This window comes from Hermetia illucens, chromosome 7 (assembly GCF_905115235.1).
Source record: "Hermetia illucens chromosome 7, iHerIll2.2.curated.20191125, whole genome shotgun sequence".
Classification (NCBI taxonomy): Eukaryota; Metazoa; Arthropoda; class Insecta; order Diptera; family Stratiomyidae; genus Hermetia; species Hermetia illucens.
Window position 1 is genome coordinate 1,738,705 of NC_051855.1, and position 18,958 is coordinate 1,757,662.

Consider the following 18,958-nt stretch of genomic DNA (forward strand, 5'->3'; position numbering starts at 1 on the left):
TCTCAAAGATCGCTTTTGAAAAAAAAAAATGTGTTTAAAATTATTAGCATTTTAAATTTCAACCAAATTTAAACAGATTGGAAAGCCTGCGCATATTTTGTGAGTTCACAACTCGAGCCAAGAAAGTTCAGTATCCTGGCAACTGGCAGTTACACATAAAAGTAAAAAACTGTCAAAGCTAATTTGCCGCGTGAAATATCAAGGAGGACGATGAAATATTGTTTCGTGCTTTGCTGCACAAATAACTACAGAACAACCCCGCAGAAAGCTTTTTTGGCTGTTACGAAAAGAGATTTTCGGAAGATCGCCATCGTCTGACGGAATCCAGTTTCTTTGGAGTCAGGTTTAAATTGTGAGGATCATTTCAATGCGAGTTAACATATTTAAATTTTAATTCCCATCTTAATTGATAATATACGGATGCGTTAGAATTTTCTGTCACTTCTATTCAAATTAAAATTAAGTCATAAGAATAAGGCAAATGACAAGGAATTTCGACTGGTCTTTGCCGTTTGCTTTACCGTTATGGGAAAATTTTCAGCCCTTTAATTAATACTAGAATATTATCTTCTTCAAACTAATAGGTACATGTTTTAAATTCAGGTGGATTATTGCTATTGAAATAATCCGCTTGCACGCTTTCGGCAATATCTGCATTTCCCTCTGATATGCGGCCTTCTAACATCCCTAATAATATCTACTTTTCACTTTTTACTAAACGCAGCAACTGCCGTTTACCAACAATAGGCAATGACATTTCAAAATTTTGAAATTTCCAACTCACCGTTGACTGCGAATTTGTTGAGGTTTCACTATGTATAATTTTTCACTGCGCCATTTGCATAGAAAAACTAAACCCGAAAATATTCAAAGACGCATGAATATTTTCAAAAACACCCAAAATAAGCAAATCACTGAAATATTCCGCGAAACAAATTCTAGCATGTTTACAGCGTGCAATACTATCACTTTTATTTTTTTATTTTCTTGGTAATGCTGACAGCACTTGGTAAAATTTCCATTCAATAGCAAACCTTTTTCTGGTGATGAACACATTGTAATTCATTCTTTTTCAGCTAAGTGCATCAATTCCATAATACGTGCGCAATGGAATTGATGAACACACATTGGAATACATAAAGAAAATGTCTAGGGTATGATGTATGTACTTCCAATTAGAAATTTCAAAATCGCATCTATAATCGCGTATATGCAATGGGAATATCGAATACAGAAATGCTGCAATACGAAAATACAACAATACTACTTATGTACATACTCGCCACATGTGTAAAAATATATTTCCTATAGAACAGCTATCAACATCTACATATATTCGCTTCCAATCATAGTCTGCATAACACTCTTATAATAGTGCATACTTGTACGTACATACGAATGTCATAAGTTTTTCCAATATGTACACACATATTTCTCAAAAATCTAGCATACGGAAACGTGCAAAAGAGTCTAGCTGTAAGGGGAAAAGTTGTCATCATCATCATTCATTAATACATACTGTACACGGACATTTCGGGAATGAAATATAACAAACACACACATATATTTCGGAAAAACGGCAAGAAATACATTTTATTATTTACAAAATCAAGTATAGAGCAGCGTGCGCAATATATAAAGTGCGCTACTAGTCATCATTCCAATATACATAAGATAAATGCAACGTACTTACTATTTTTTTTTTTTTTTTTTGGAGTAGGGTAGGTGAATGCGTTTACGCACAGAGTGTTGGACTCCCGCAACAGCACGCTGGCGGACTACCAACTAAACACCTCCCTGTCATCAGAGAACTAGCCTGGAACCGTTTGACACAATACTTCGGGCTAGCCCTCCCGCTCTCCCGGCTTTGGGAGCCTTCAAGTCAGGGAATTCCTTTCACCAACGGGAGGGGAGGGGAGGAAGGGAGTTGTTAGTTTAGGGAACCCCTTACCATCCCATCCCTCTGCCGGTCGAGTTCAATCTTCTTCGTAGTAAGAAGAGCCCGAACATAATGCGCAATACGATTCCAGCTGCCAGCGCTCTTCAGCATCTCTCTGACAATGTTGTCTGGAGAGAGCTCCCCTGTGTCTGCATAAAGCTGCTGGCGGAGGCCATCCCACCTCTCGCAAGAGAAAAAGGTGTGTTCAGCGTCATCCGGCACTCTATTGCAGAACACACAATCAGGAGATCGCGCCTTCCCGATCCTGTGCAGGTAAGACTGAAAACCTCCATGCCCACTTAGAAGTTGGGTAAGGAAATAATCAATCTCACCGTGCTTTCTGTTCAACCACGGGTCTAATTTGTCGATGAGCCGCGCAGTCCACTTGCCCCTTGGCTCATTTTGCCAAGAAACTTGCCACTCGTTAAGGGTGCGTTGACGTTCTTCACGGGCAACCACTTCTCTTAAGTTTTCGCCCTTACAGCGATAGATAGCTTTGCGCTCCTTGGCAAGGAGGGCAACGGGGATCACTCCCGCGATCACCATCACAGCCGGTTCGGAGACAGTGCGATAAGCAGACGCCACTCGCAAAGCTCCCCGCCTCTGCACTTGAGCTAGGGGTTTACGATGCACCTCCTTGTCAAGGGCATCAGCCCATACCTCCGCACCATAGAGAAGGACGGACTGCGTTGCTCCCATGAGGAGACGTCTCCTAGTTGATATAGGGCCCCCAACATTCGCCATTAGCCGACTCAAGGCCGCGACTCCAGCTGCAGCCCTGTCCACTGCTGCTTCGATTTGCTCGAAGAAGCTCATCTTCGAGTCGAGCATTAAACCAAGGTATTTAACCGCTGGTTTTGACTCTATAGTCAACTCGCCGATCGATATGGGACGCAAGGTCGGGATTCTCCTTCTGGTCAGGATGACTACTTCGGTTTTCTCCAGCGCAAGGTTCAAACCGTGAGCAGTCATCCATCCGCTTACCCGTCGCATCAATATGCCAAGTCTGCTTTGCGCCTGTTCAACAGTGCGTCCGGCAACAAGTGCCGCAACGTCGTCTGCATAACCGATCAGGCGCGACTCTTCAGGCATATCGAGTCTCAGCAGACTATCGTAGGAAGCGTTCCAGAGGTCCGGCCCTAGGATGGATCCCTGCGCTACTCTCGACGTGATTTCCATCCTCCTCTGGCCCTCTAGCGTCTCATAGAACAGGGAGCGGTCTTTCAGATAATCCCTCGATATCCGCAAGAGATAGCTTGGCACGTGAAAGGAGTTCTCTAGTGTGCCTAGCATATCTGTCCATCTTACGGAGTTGAAGGCATTTCTGACGTCAAGCGTTATGAGGAGCACTATCCGTCGAGATCGGCGGCTGTGCGCCCCGGCTCGATTAAACGCATCTACGACCTCCATAACAGCATCCACTGTAGATTTCCCTGTTCTAAACCCGAACTGCCTTGCGGATAAGTCCCCGGCAGCACGGATCGCTTCAGCGAGTCTACCCCTGATGAGCTTCTCGAGCATTTTTCCGGCCGTGTCAAGCATACGCAGCGGTCGGTATGCAGACGGGAGCTCCGGATCTCCTTTACCCTTACGGATCAACGCGAGTCTGGCCACTTTCCAGCGAGAAGGAAAAATGTCCTCCTTCAAGCACGCGTTGAACGCTTCGAGCAGCAATTCTGGCCGTTGGCGGAACACCAGTTTGTAAACTTCCGCCGGGATGCCATCAGGGCCTGGCGCCTTCCTGTTTTTCATAGTGAGAACCGCTTCTTCGAGTTCTCCCATTGTGAAAAGGGGGCAATCCACGAGGCTTTCCGCGCTGTTTACATCAACCCGTACAGGGTGTCTGGGGAACAATGCCCGCACAATGCGGTCCATCTGGTCGGTGCTCAGTATGCAGGGCTTCCGCAGAGCCCCGATTTTCCGAGTGACAAGCTTATAGCCAAGTCCCCACGGGTCATCATTCACCTCATTAACAAGATTTTGCCAGCCGCGAGCTTTGCTTTTATTTATAGCGCTGCGGAGTCTCCTTTTTGCTGATCTATATTGTGCCTTTATGGCACATGCCTCCTCGTTGGCGTACAAACGTTGTGCTAAACGGCGGAGCTTATGACACCCCTTCCGCAGGTCGGCAATTTCCACCGTCCACCAGTACATAGAAGGCTTGTCGCACCTGGGGCCTCTCCGGGGCATGAAAGCCTCACACACCGTCGTTATCAGATTCATCACTGAATTTACGACGGTGTCAGCTGCGACACCACCACCCCCCGGAGTGCCCCCCAGTGCGGCCCTACCTGCTCCAAGAGCTTCGACGAACCTTCCGATGTTCACCTTCGCGACATTCCACACGCAGGGGGAACGTCGTGTTGGTGCTCGCCGGCAAGTAGCGTCAAGCACTTCGAACGCAATGTACTGATGATCACTTGCCGAGAAGTCTTCTAGGACTCGCTACCCGTCCACCGATGATGCCAGAGATTCCGACGCAAAAGTGATGTCGGGAATGCTTCCTTCACAACTTGAGCGCCGAACGTTGGCGTGGATCCGGTGTTTCTCGCCGGTTCGCCGCCATTTCCAGAATCCGTTTCCCTCTGGAGTCTGATTGAGGCATGCCCCATTCAAGAGCCCTGGCATTAAAATCACCGCCAACCAGGATTCGTCCCTCCGTGCTCGAAACGGCGTCCTCCAGAGCATCAAGCCGGCGTTGAAAGTCCGGAATCGACTCATTCGGCGTCAGGTAAACGCTAAAAAACGTTATCCCTAAACACCGGATCCAGGCAAATCCGTCCCCCCGGCCTTCGGCAAGAACACGAAGTCGAACGTCGTCCCGAACCCAGATGGCAGCGGTGCCCGATAAGTCCAGATACCATGAGGACGGGTCCTTGTTTCGGTATTGCTCGCTAATCAGCACTAGATCAGCATTTACTTCCGCAGCAAACTGCGCTAGCAACTGGTGAGCGGTTGCACTCCGGTGCATGTTAATTTGCAAAATGCGGATCATGGCGTTCGCACCCTAGCCCTCTCCAATTCCGCCCTGAAGATCGGACACCGTCCCGAGCCCGCAGTGTGTGCGACGCTTTCGGCAGACGCACCACGATCCCTGCAGAGAACACAACTCTCGCTTTCCTTGCAAGTTTTCGCTTGATGACCCGCTTGGCCGCATCTCCGGCATGCTGTCCTCCTGTCCGGACCCTTGCAAGCTGCTGACGTGTGTCCATAGTCCAGACACCTGTAGCACTTGGTGGGGACTATCCCCATTCGTACCCTCCATACTACCCATCCGATTTTGATTCTCCCGCTGTTAAGGAGTTTCATCGCATATTGCTCGGGGACATCCACCACGGCAAGTACTTACTATTACACACTATTACACATTACACGAACACACAAAATGGCCGCCGACTCTTCCTTCTACAACACTAAGATATCAGCAGAATCAATGAAATATCATCTTGCTAATGCAATTGGAATTGCAATAAATGTGTAAATATGGCACAGTGTCGGCTTCGTTCTCAGTGCCGGCTATATATGAAAAATGCAAAATTGTCGAATGCTGACAGAACTTGGTAAAATTTCCATTCAATAGCAAACCTTTTTCTGGTGATGAACACATTGTAATTCATTCTTTTTCAGCTAAGTGCATCAATTCCATAATACGTGTGCAATGGCATTGATGAACACACTTCCTACCTAGAATAAGCACAAAATTTATATCTTTGATATGTATGTACATCTGGAATTAACGATGGAACATTCTATATTTTCAATTATGCGCAAATGAAAACCGTGCATAGAGAGTTCCTCACATAAGAGGAACACAACACCTTTATACTCGAAGCGTTCAGTTTCCGGTATTCTGTTGTGACTTGTGTTTGGGGTTGGTAGTTCTAGAGCAGTGTCCCAATCAATGGGGGAAATGGGCGTTGAGGAGTGGTTGATAACTGTGGAAAGGAGGGTGCAAGTGCTTGGAGTAGGTTTCCTTAGGATTATGTATGGGAGTTTGTTGGAATAGTCGGAACTCATGGTAAATCCCTGTGTTCCCATTGGCTTCTCCCAAACTGGCATTGAAAATTCGTTTAACTCTTAACTGCTCTCTACCGCATAGCGTTTTCTTAATGCCAAAAATCTGCAATTTCTTCTTCCTGTACTTCCGTTCTGAGTGCACCGCAACTTGGAATCGCGGCGCTTCAGATGTGAAAGGCTTTGTTAATAGTAATTTTACACGGAAAAGACAATTTTGAGCTACTGTAATTTTGTCAGCAATAGTCCGATTTGATCAAACTTGGGGATATCATGCTTCATATTAAAGTCTATATTACTGTAAATTTTCATAACTCTAGGATAAGCTGCATATAAACATTGAACCGATTTTGTTTTCTCGTAGGAATTGCTTTGGGAAGGGCGGCGGAAGTTGCCACTTATAGTCATTTAAAACTGAAGAAAAATAAGCTGGTCTCCTTCAACTGCTGATCACAGTTAAACATTAATGCGGTTGAATCGTAAATTCTCTTTCTATTTTTAACCCTTTTTTATATGCAGTGTTTTCCCGATAAGAGTGAATTTCAAACTTATCTTGGTGCAAGCCTCTTAAGTTGATCGGCACTCAGGTACGGGCGGTTGTGCACCGTCCATTATCGCTTTTTTCGCTTCGGATTTTGGAATAGCTTTCCCCCCGTAGTTGAGATCGATTTTGCTCGTGCTAGTCCATTCGGACGGATATCTTATCTGCCCCTAATGGCCGGGGTCATGACAATATGACATCGCTTGTAATAAGAGTTATGTGTGACCAAACCCTGATATATATTTTTTCTTTTATCAAATCAGAATTTTATTAGTTAGTCCTTATTACACACAGCAGTTTGTTTCCGTTCATGTTTACATTTTTCTGTATCTTTGTTTTAGAACGTTGGGATAACATTGATCGGAAACATTATGTGGAGTCCGGAACAGTTCCTCAAAAAACATGCTCAGACTCTCATGAAGAGTTACGACAAATACTTGCAAGAAAGGATATCCTTACGTCAAGTTTATTTGCAAACTAAAATCCAAGTAATCTCACAGGAAACCAAGCAGTATTGCTCACTGGTAATAATTCTAGTTCAGGATTAATAATCGATTCCTTTCTATCAGAACTATTTATATTCACAGACTCTCACTTGGTGCCTGAAGATGAACAGCGTCCTTAATTCCGCTACACATAAATTTCAGGTGGTTCATTTCAAAAATCTTTGTGGCCTTTTCCTGCAAGGTCTAAAATATGCCGGACAGCTGTCCAATCTGATTAAATCAATAACAAATCTACATGTGCTTTTGCACCTGAAAATGGCCAAACCTACCCTACTGTCAATATGCAAATTAATCGAGTACCTCAGGATTGCACAATTGACATTTCAAAATAATTTTGTTAAAATCGGCCAGATCATACAGTGTGTAATACAATATCTAACCTACAAGACGCTATTCATTATCGCAACAGTGAAGGTAAGACTATTGGAATTGTCACTAGTTATGTACTTTGAGTAATCTCCTTTTATTTTTATTATTTGGTAGAAAAAATTAGCAACTCAGCCATCCCGTAATGAACGAAATCTGGACACACTATCGGCCCTTCAAATAGCAGAGAAGTGTGTATACGGTCCAGCGACAAAATGTCGAATGCTTATAGCATCCTTGGCTTTGAACTTCGCTAATCCAATGCGTGTCTTGACACCAGAACACCTCCAAAAGCTTCATAAAATATTCAACCGCCTTATTCTGCTTTCTGACCTACAATCAAATATTGAGCGATTATGTGATCCATCCTTCATGTATTGGCATCAGTCTATCCTAATTGTGTATCTTAAGCAAGTTATTGATATAAAAGGAAGTCAAAGTTTGACGCCCCATGCGTTCTACACGTCAATGAAGTATTTAGTACAATCAGCGGATACTTGCAGTAAAAATTTTGAAGAACTCTATGCAATGAACAATTTTAAGACAATTGATAGCTTCAGTAAAATGCACTATAAACAATATCGGCAGGAGGTAGCGGTTAAATTGTGCGCACAAATTGAGACATTCCTCCGAATCCATGTTCATGAGAATTTGGCACAGAACAAGCCCAATCCATTTACTAATGGATTAGAAGATTGCCGCGATTTGGTTAATATCTCTCCCGTGCAGATAAATGGATTCCACGTGGTTCTAAAAGGTAAGTTGGAAAAATTTGCTTCGATATATATGTATTAACTGGGTCGAACTTACTCATTTTTTGGGTAGAATGGCGATAGGATTGGAATTATAGGTTATAAAAGTCTAGTTTTCTTCTTTTTTTTTTGAAGAAATGCAAAATAATTTAAGGAAGCAATGCATATCAAGGCGTTGTGAACATAGTCAAGTAAACCAGCATGTTGTGTCTAGGGAAAGGTGAAGTATTTTTTCAAGACATTGTTTTCCAACAAACAGCGTGAGGCGGCGATTTCGTGAGAAAATAGAAGAAATGATCTCACTTACGCGGTTACCAACCATTACGAAAGTGGAAGAATCGTGGAACCAAATTAAAGACACGATCCATAAAGCGGTCTTTACAACCCTCGGGGTCAACAAGCCAGGTAAGCAGTACACCAACCGAGATACTTGGCTTTGGAATGATGATCTTGAAATGAGGGTCCGTGAAAAGAAATGCCTATACTTCAAGCTCCTCAACAATAAAAAAGATAAAAAAAACTTATAAGAATGCTAACTGGGAAGCAGCGACTTGCCAAAAGCCGACACGAACACACAGGATATGGAACACTTCTGTTGCGTTAATGACAAGAACGGTACTTTGTTTACCGACCGTCGAGCCGCGACGAAAAAGAATGATGATGTAAGTGCTAAGTCAAATTTGGTTTTTATAAATGTCAGCATTGAAGGATACCTATGAGTCGTCGTTTATATCGCTAACATCACCGAGCGTGATGTCCAACCATTTCAACACAAATACCACCTTGAGACTGTGCTCTGATGTTCTTATTGTACCGCTTTATTGAAGTAGTACTTGAAATAACCACCACTGTTACTCAAAAACAGAATGCGTAGGTCTGACTGATGCACTTGCCCTACTTAGGGTAAGTGGCGATTATCTGGAACTGCGTCCATCCTATGTGAGAGGTACGCAAGTAATCTCTAGCTAGGACTCAATTGATCAAACTGGGTCGCATTTTGGATGTATCATAAGAAAATAATGTGAGGGATTTTCATATACCAAACGTTGACCTATATTCAAATAACAAGAGTGTTCTCTTATAGTTCTCTTCGGCATCTATATTTTTGCGGAGTCCTCCTCAGATTTGGTAATAGAAATGAAAGACGGACACTCCGGTAGAGCCTTAAAAATGTCTCACATCTTTTGGATGCTCTCATCCTAGTGAGGAAGCTTGTTGGTTGTTTATTCTACTAAGGAACAGTATTGATTTGATTTTCCACCCCATTTTAACCCATCCCTCATCATTCCTATTGTGATATGACGATTTGACCTGAGAAGATCGTTCTCATTTTAAGCGGTATTTCCGCTTGACGTTGATGGTCTCTTAGAGTGTGGACCATCTAAAATGAATTCCCGGCTAACAAAAATGATTTATGTCGTCGAATCGTATAGTAAGGACTCTTCCCCATATGTCTGTTTCGCGAGTTCTGGACAATCATCATCATCAACGGCGCAACAACCGGTATCCGGTCTAGGCCTGCTTTAATAAGGAACTCCGTTTTGCGTCGAGGTCCGCCAATTCGGTATCCTTTAAAGCTGTCTGGTGTCCTGATCTACGCCATCGCTCATCGCAGGCAGGATCTGCCTCGTCTTCTTTTTCTACCCTTTAACCCCATACGGATAAAGTGACCCGCTCATCGTAACCTCTTGAGCCGGGGTCTATCCACACCCTGACGGTCATAGTGTCGCTCATAGATTTCGCCGTTATGTAGACTACGGAATCGTCCATCCTCATGTAGGGGGCCATAAATTCGTCGGAGGATTCTTCTTTCAAACGCGGCTAAGAGTTCGCAATTCTTCTTCCTAAGAACTCAAGCCTCTGAGGAATAAATGAGGACTGGCAAGATCATTGTCTTGTACAGTAAGAGCTTTGACCCTATGGTGAAACGTTTCGAGCGGAACAGTTTTTGTAAGCTGAAATAGGCTCTGTTGGCTGACAATAACCGTGCGCGAGTTTCATCGTTTTAGTTGCTATTGGTTGTGATTTTCGACCCTAGATAGGAGAAATTATCAACGGTCTCAAAGTTGTAGTCTCCTACTTTGATTCTTCCCGTTTGACCAGTGCGGTTTGATGTTGTTGGTTGGTTTTTGGTGCTGACATTGCCACCATATACTTTGTCTTGGCCTCATTGATGTGCAGCCCAAGTTCTCGCGCCGCCTACTCGATTTGATTGAAAGCAGTTTTTACGTCTCGGGTCGTTCTTGCCATGATTTCGATATCGTCAGCATACGCCAGTAGTTGGGTGGGCTTAAAGAGGATCGTGCCCCTCGTATTCACCTCAGCATCACGAATCAATTTCTGCGGGGCCAGGTTAAAGAGGACGCATGATAAGGCATCCCCTTGTCGTAGACCGTTGTTGATGTCGAATGGTCTTGAGAGTGATCCTGCTGCTTTTATCTGGCCTCGCACATTGGTCACAGTCAGCCTAGTCAGTCTTATCAATTTCGTCGGAATACCGAATTCTCTCATGGCCGTGTACAGTTTTACCGTGGCTATGCTATCATAGGCGACTTTCAAATCGATGAATAGATGGTGCAACTGGAGTCCATATTCCAACAGCTTTTCCATCGCTTGCCGCAGAAGCCTCTTTGGTATCGGTCAATGGTGTTCTGAGCGTATGGAGCTATCCGACCTAGCAAGATAGCGGAGAATATCTTATAGATGGTACCCAGCAACGTGATACTTTTATAATTGCTGCACTGTGTGATACCTCCCTTTTTACGTATGAGACAGATAATGCTTCGTTGCCAATCTTCAGACATTGATTCGCTGTCCCATACTTTGAGCACAATTTGATGAACCTCTTGGTGTAATTGGTCGCCTCCATACTTAACTAATTCGGCTGTAATTCTATCGGCACCTGGCGACTTATGATTTTTAAGCCGATGAATTGCACAGACTGGTTCTCCTATTCTTGGTGGTGGCAGTATTTGTCCGTCGTCTTCAGTTGGCGGGACCTCCAATTCGTCGATGTTCTGGTTGGTCAGTAGCTCATCAAAGTACTGTGAAGTCGCTTCTCTTGTCGACGGAGTTCGTGATTAGTCTGCGCGCGTGCCCGTGTTCTTTGAGAATGTAATATTTTTCGGTATGCGGCATTCTTCCGTTCCGTAGCCAGCTTACATTCGTCGTCAAACCAGCCGTTCCGACTCCTTTTGCGGCTGGCGCCAAATATCTTTGTGGCCGTATCAATGATAATATTCTTCAGGTGGTTGTGAAGAACAGTTGTTGATGCTTCATCTCGAGGATCTCTGTTGAATGCCGTTAATGCGGGATCCATGTACTTCTTATAGGTGTCGCAGAGTGCTGTGTTGTAGATGGCTTCAGTATTCACCCTTACCTGATTGTCAGAGGGGATTTTAAGTGGTGTCGTAATTCGAGCTCGAAGCACCATTCCAACGAGATAGTGGTCGAGTCTTGATTACTGGGTAACTCTCGTTGCCAATTCGATCGACTGTGAACTGAGTGCTTGTGATTTTGCTTTCTTCCGAATTAATTCAATTTTTTTCCGAATTATTTACTGATTGCATTTGATATTATCATTTACATTTTTCCATATTGAATTCATCAACCTCTGAAAGGTTGACGGTGCATTTGTTAGACCAAAAGGCATCCGTGTGAATTCAAAATGTCCTTCGTCTGTTGAAAATGCGGTTTTATGCCTATCCTCGGGCCTTATCTCAATTTAATGAAAGCCCTTTGCCAAGTGTATACTTGTAAAATAATTAGCGTTACCTAATTGACCAAGTATATCGTCGATCTGAGGAATCGGATATTTATCAGCAGTGGTTAAATTATTGGTTTTTCTAAAATCGATCACCAACCTATGTTCGTTGCTTTTTTTAGGCACAGCCCATACTGGGGAATTATACGGAGACTTGGACGGTACGATGATACCTTGTTCTAAATCTTCCTTTATTTGACGCTTGACGAAATCTCTAAGGGAGTACGGATACCTATAATTTTGTTGATATATGGGTTCAGAAGTCGTTAGCTTCAGCTCATGCTTTATTTCGTGAGTGAAAGTTAGTTTCTTATGTTTGTCATATTGGATGTCGGCAAATTCATCCTTAATTCTTTCTATCATTAAATCTTCTTCGGTTGTATAATTAGTCTCATTATTTGGATTAACTGAGATTTCGGGATTTTCAGAACTCTCTTTATTAAAAATGTTACTTACTTCGTTTGCTATCATTGAATAATTTTCCCCTTCTTGGATAAAGCTCAGTGAAATATTATTGATTGTAATTATATTTTTTGAAAAGTCTAAAATTGCTTGCGTACCGGAGAGGGCGTTTTGACCGATAATACAGTCGAATGTATTGGATACGAAATCGATTAACTTCCACCCAATATAATGTTTTGTACGAAACTCGGATGGAAATTCAGTTTTTAAACCATATCTTATTTCTTCTTTTTTATGTATGGTGCTCATGATGAAGGGTTTATCTAATGGATATCGCCGATTATGACCTACTAATTTTGAGTTCATAATGCAATGAGTACTGCCAGTATCAATTAGACATTTTAAAGGTCTTCCTTCGATGGTTAATCGAAGAATTGGGAGTCTTCCGAGGCTGGTAATCGAAAATTTTTCGAAGCCCATATGTAATGAAGATCCTGAAGTGGTAGCTGTATTCATTGAGACATCGGTAGGCATTGAAAGATCGCCTGAAATTCCGACTATGTGGTCTCTGATTGTAGTTTCCTGAATTCTGACGGTGATTAAATTGAGTCTGATTGTTATTAGGTTCACAAACTTGATTACGAAAATTGTTGTTGGAATAATTATTTTGAGAAGAATTTCTGCTTGTGTTGAATTGAGTCGGAGGGTAATTATGATTAAGATTATGGTTAACTTGATTCCTAAAAGTATTATCGTATTGAGAAAAATTTCTGTTTCGGTTGAATTGATTCGGAGCGTTATTACGATTACTAACATGATTTCGGAAAGTATTACTATAATTATTGTATTGGGATGAGTTTCTGTTCTGATTTACACTAAATCGAAGATATCCCGCATTCACTAAAACTGCGTAAGCGGCCTCTAAAGTGTCGGGCTTATGCCCACAGAGCACTCCCCTTACAGGCTCTGGACATTTATCAATATAGCAATATTTCACCATTTCCCTTCTTAATTTAATCTCATTTGCAGCTTGTTCTGCTGTATATGCAACATTCGTTTTAATTTTGTTGCAAATAATATTCAAGTACTTACTTACATACTCGTATAGTTCGGCGGGAGTTGTGAAGTGTGCTGCCAGTATTTTCTCCATAAGTCTGGATTCTGATTCCGGTTCGTCGAAATGCAATAGAAGTGCCCCTTTAATCGAAGTCCACTGCGTTGATGGCAAGGCGTTGACGACTTCTTTCGGTTTTCCCAGAAGCTTTCCCATGATTTGATAGTTGATGAGCGTTTGTTGATCTTCTGAAAAAGTCTGAATCATCTTTTGGATTGAGTCGATCGAGCCTATAAAAGTATGAAGATCGTGCTGGTCCCCCATGAAGTTGGGCAACGAGCTTATGTGTGCAGTTATCGTTTTGAAGTCCATGTTCTTCGTTTTGTATTTGTTCACTTGCGGATTATTTTCTTTACGCTCCAACGTCGGTAGGGCATCCACTAAATCTTGCACCCACGCCACTTTTTTTTTCGCATATAACACTGAAAATAAAATCCTTGGTAGTTGAACGGCCGACTGCGCCAGTTACGTGTAGAGGGTGCCGTGGTTGCGGTGTCCCATCCTCTTGAGCGAATAACGAAGAAAAAACTCGATTTTACACTTAGATCATTATGTAGCTCGGACTCAGACTGCTTTAACAAGCTGTGAGTCAGCGTATTTATACATTTATTTTCTATTCCTTTCTCTTTCTTATTTCTATTTACATAATGTCCTTAGTTACTATCCTGGAAAAGCCAGTTATATATATCGCTAAAAAAAACCCAGGATACATTCCTTTAATTACGGGTTTTACTCTCCCTACAAATTCGCGTAAAACCCTAATTATATTTGGTGTGTTTCGTAATAACGTATTGTGATCTTGTATCGGGTTCTGGTAAAAGGGTTTCCCGGGGGATATCCAACACGTGTGACGTAACTATCTCGTAATTCTCGGCGATTTGGGCCGTTGAACCGAAACCGTTAATCGTTCGTCCATTTTATTTTCCCCTCTCTTGCTTTCCATCACCTTTCCCACTCCGCTGATTTGTCTCTTGATCTGTTTGGTGTTAGCATCAGTATATTCACAAACTAACGTCAGACAGAAATTTCAATGCAAAAATAGTGTACCCCGCAGAAGTCTCACCCCAGATCCAGTTTTGTGCATGATGTTCTCCACGGGACCGGATTTGTGATATACGAAATTTATGCCTAAAGTGTCTATTAAAAGTGGTTCTATTCAGAATACCTACATTCAGTGTTAAGTGCAGATCAATGTTTTGACAGATTGCAAGAATATGGTGCGTGGAACCTAATCAAAAACGCATGGCAACGATCGAGGAGTTTGTGAGTAGGGTGACTTCTAACGGTACTGTATTGTGTCCTTACGGTATTTCTGATAGTTTACATTCTTGATGAACCTCAAATTCTGGAACACGTTGGCCAGATTTCAAGCAACGAAAGCGACGGTGAGAATGAGCTACAATAAAAATACCCGATAAGGGATGAATCGAAAAATGAATCGCTAATTTGCAAATAATTTTATCATTGCATAATGTACCACGTTGAATACAATATTCTTTACAACGGAAATAAAACTGTTACTTTAAAAATTTAGAGATTATGCATCTTACATGAACATTCGATTTTGATTTTTAATTTCTTAAGAGGTGTTAGTGTGAACGCTTAAAACAGGGCATTAAAATGATATACGTTCCAAAAAAAGAAACCAGAAAGACTTGAATCCTTAAGATGAAAATTTCATGGTTACGAAAAAGAAGGAAACGAGGTGGCGCCGCAAATCGCAAGAATAGAGAGAGATAAAAGCTCACGGAGTATGCTTTCCAAATGAATTGAAATCAATTCAATAAATCTGATCATCTAAATTTGACCATATATTGTAAATTTTGGGAGTTTGGGAAGCTGTTGAATATAGCATTAGCGATTTTCGCCGTGTTTCTTGTTGGGAAAATGATCGCAAATTTCAAAAATTTGCCAGTGCATCCAGTAGTTACATAATTATGGCATAAGTATATAAACAAAATTGCATTAAATCGTTTCACTAAATTTTTGTCTGTGCTACCTACCGCATCAGTTTTCTGATGTTTCATATTTGTCATGTTTGAGAAAAAGCCGCCTTAGGCACGCTTCAAAATATGCTTATAGAATTAAAGCGAATGTGGACATCAATACAATATTTTATATAGTTATTCTTGAACATATTATCTATCAAAATATGTTAAAAGAAAAAAAAAACGGGAAAATTTTTCTAAAACTAGAATGGTCCTTAAGGTGGATTCAAAAATTCAAAAAATCCAAAAATTAGTCGAAAGTTGTTTATTTTTTTCATTTTTTTTTTTAGATATTAAATTTTCCTGAAAAGTACATTTTTCTCTGAATCTATTGGGAATATGTAATTGATTCTTTTTTTAATGATCGGCAATATAATATTGTCTTATTATTAAGATTGTCTCGAGCTCTTCTTTTTTGGAAAATTCTAGTCAATCTAAACTTTTCGTGGCAAGTAAGAATTTGACTTAGAAAGGTTTTACTGTATAGCTGTACAGTTGCTGCAAACAAATGACTAGTTAATACTCGTTATGGAGATTTTTAGCATTATATAAGTCTTCATTGGCCAGTGGCATGGATTCGTTCAAACGTTGGCCATATTCAGCTGGAGTTTTTCTCTAGTATTCGAGAAAACGTTCCGTCACGTTGCTCGAAATGGGACCTTCGCGAAGTCTTTCGTCGATATAATCGAAAGAAAACAAAACACATACAACCCCGGTATTTCACTCCTTCCCTCATTAAATGCAATTCAGTTTCCTCCTTTTTGTAAATAATACCATTGAGGTTTTATTCGGATTTACTGAAAGTTCATGCCTAAAACACCAACTGTCAATTAAATCGGCGTGTTGTATACACCATTGCCAGATCAAGACTAACAACTAGGCCAGCCACGTCATAGTAGTGTGAGTCGATCAATATACTTACGAGAAGTGGCGATAGCGCATCTCTTTGGGAGTAGCCTTCCGTCGCTTCTGTTGTTAGGTAGCGGTCAACATAGCATAGCATAGATCCACTTAATGAAGGTTTCATCGGCACTGTGCTCTCTGGCGGCATCACAAACCTACCTCGTTTCGAACACTTTACGAGCTTCTTATATTCATGTTGTGAGTTACGGAAATCTAACCAGTCTTCATTCTTATTGCTTTTATAAGCACGATTCAAAAGTCGTCTGGTTGATTTGCTGAGTCTTGCCAGCTCTTGATTTCACCATTTTACCGTTTTGGTTTCGGGGAAATGGGACAAGCCTCTTCAAAGCATTTGAAAAGTGTGCGATTCAGAGTTTCCGATTCATCTTCTACAGTCAAAGGAGTCCTTAATCGCCAACATTTTATTGCCGAGATATGGTAAGGAAGCAGTGGTAATCATGGCGTATCTCCTCTTGCCATTAACCTGGTATTGTAAGTTGACCGCAACAAGGTCCTGGGAACAGAATTATCCCAAAATCGTTGCTTGTAACAATTTTGCTATCAGGTTCTCGGTCTCGAAGAACAGCCTAGCCGCCGCAGATTTCCTTAAAACGAATCCATGGCTTTTGTGTCAGAAAAATATAAGGGCAGCCCTGCAACTTTGCCTGCCTTGCTGCCAGTAGATAAGAAAACGCTTTGCTGTAGATTAATTTGACTAATTTGACTCAGGTACTCATTTACAGCTGAGTCGACTGGTATCCGACATCCAGTCACGATACCAAATCCTTCTGCCACCAATGAGATTTGGACCGCGACCTTCCGTTACGACAGCCTAGCACCCTAAACACTAGAGCCATCCGGACGCATTTATTTCATTTAAAATCATTTATTCAAAAAATCAGTGGCTTACATTGAATACAAAGCGTTTGTTTATTATTTCTAGCCTAAATGTAGCTTATGTATCATAATTAAATATTTAAAAAAAACGGGTGGCTATTACAATGTTTGGTCTGCCCGACCTTCTCTAACATTACTATTTACGGAGTATTTACGTTACACATAGATCTTGACAATTCATGATTAAAAAACTGAACATATATTTGAAAAAAACTGCGCCTGCACCTCGAATGGGAAAAGGCTTATTTACTTATTCTAACTTAATCTAATCTAATAAATAATATTTAAATCTAATTTTTATATTTAATGTTTTTGAAGTGCTCACAATTTTGCGCTTAACCTCTGTGCGCCCCTACCAGGTAAGGAGTGTCGAAGAGGGAGACAATGGCGGGTTTTAATGCAGAGCTCACAATTTGGCAAGGCCTTAAAAATGTGGCCAATGGGGTGGAGTTACCCTCCAGATAAAGTTGCCTAATGAGTGGATTGGGGTGATTCTCTGTTCTTTCGAAGACTCTTTCTAAGAGAGAAGTGACCGATAGGAGATCGGAATAATCATTTTTCACGCTGACGCAAAAATGCCTTCGAAGAGACTTATTATAAGTCTAATCACCGGGATAGGGAAATCAAGGCTGATTAATTTGAAGATGAGTCCATGGACCAACACGGAATCAAATGCCTTTTTAAGGTCTAATGCACACACTACTGTGGGCTTGTTATTGACGGTTAAGTCTGCTACTCACTGAATCGTGAAGACAGCTTAATGCGTCTTGGGTCCCGTGTTTTGTCCGGAATCCGAATTGATGGGTCGGAATAATGTTTTTCCGATCGCAATGTTGGCTAATCCCGCTGTACATGCTTTTGCGAAGGGCTTGCCCAAGTTGGAGAGGAGAGAGACGGGCCTGAAGTTTTGTGGTTCGTGGGAGCCGCCTTTTTTTTTAATGGCGATTATCTTTGCTACTTTCTAAGTAGTGGGAAAGTAACCATTATTGATGCAGTTGTTGAAGACTGCAAGAAGGAATTTCATTGATGCCCCAGGGAGGTTTTTTGATGGCAGTATTTGCTATGTCATCTGGTCCGGTTGATTTTCTTGCCGTTAAGGCATTCATTGATGGCTCCGAGCTATGATAAGCTCAAAAAGGTTTTTGGGTCATTTGGTTTGCAGGATGGGTTAAAGGTGGAGAAGGTAGTTTGAGTGAATGCTCATGAAGAAAGTCTTTGATTGTCGTGTCTACAATAGAACTGGCGGCCTGGTTGTTACAAGGTGAAGGAGAGTTCAGTTGATTTAGGAAAGACTCCGCAAGTATTTGAGCTTCCCTAGCGTCACTGCCGATGTTTTCATTGGTAAGAACGAAGTTTCTGGATCTGTTGCGGCCTGTTAGCCTATTTATGTGTTCAAACATATTAGATCCGGGTTTCACATCCGCTAGCTTGCGGGTGAGTTCCTTGTTACGGAATTGTTTCACCATTTGACAGATTAATGTACTAATGCAGTTAATCTGAGAAATTAACACTTCATATTCCGCGTTAATTCTGTTGCCATTTTTGTGGAAGTTTCGTTTGAGATTTCTGCGCGAGATTTGCCTGACTTTCAGGTGTTTCATTATCTCGTGCGGCAGTTTATTGAACTGAATCTCATCGATTTTGAGGAACTTTGCGTTTCTGCGTGTAGCAGAGTTAATGGCATCAGTAGCCAATATGATGGCCTCATCGATTTCTTTGTCCGTTAGGTTTTGCGAGACAGTGATTTTTTCAGCTTTAACTGTGGTGCTAATT

At 41.8% G+C, this 18,958-nt stretch overlaps 1 protein-coding gene across 1 annotated transcript in view; it reads left to right on the plus strand.

Moving 5' to 3' along the window:
* Positions 1-18,958, plus strand: part of LOC119660813 (WASH complex subunit 4-like) — a 141,277-nt gene that overhangs the window by 15,032 nt on the left and 107,287 nt on the right. The window contains exons 5-7 of the mRNA XM_038069654.1: positions 6,836-7,018; positions 7,082-7,414; positions 7,484-8,123. Coding sequence (XP_037925582.1) covers positions 6,836-7,018; positions 7,082-7,414; positions 7,484-8,123 — 1,156 coding nt within the window. The remainder of the gene's footprint in view (positions 1-6,835; positions 7,019-7,081; positions 7,415-7,483; positions 8,124-18,958) is intronic.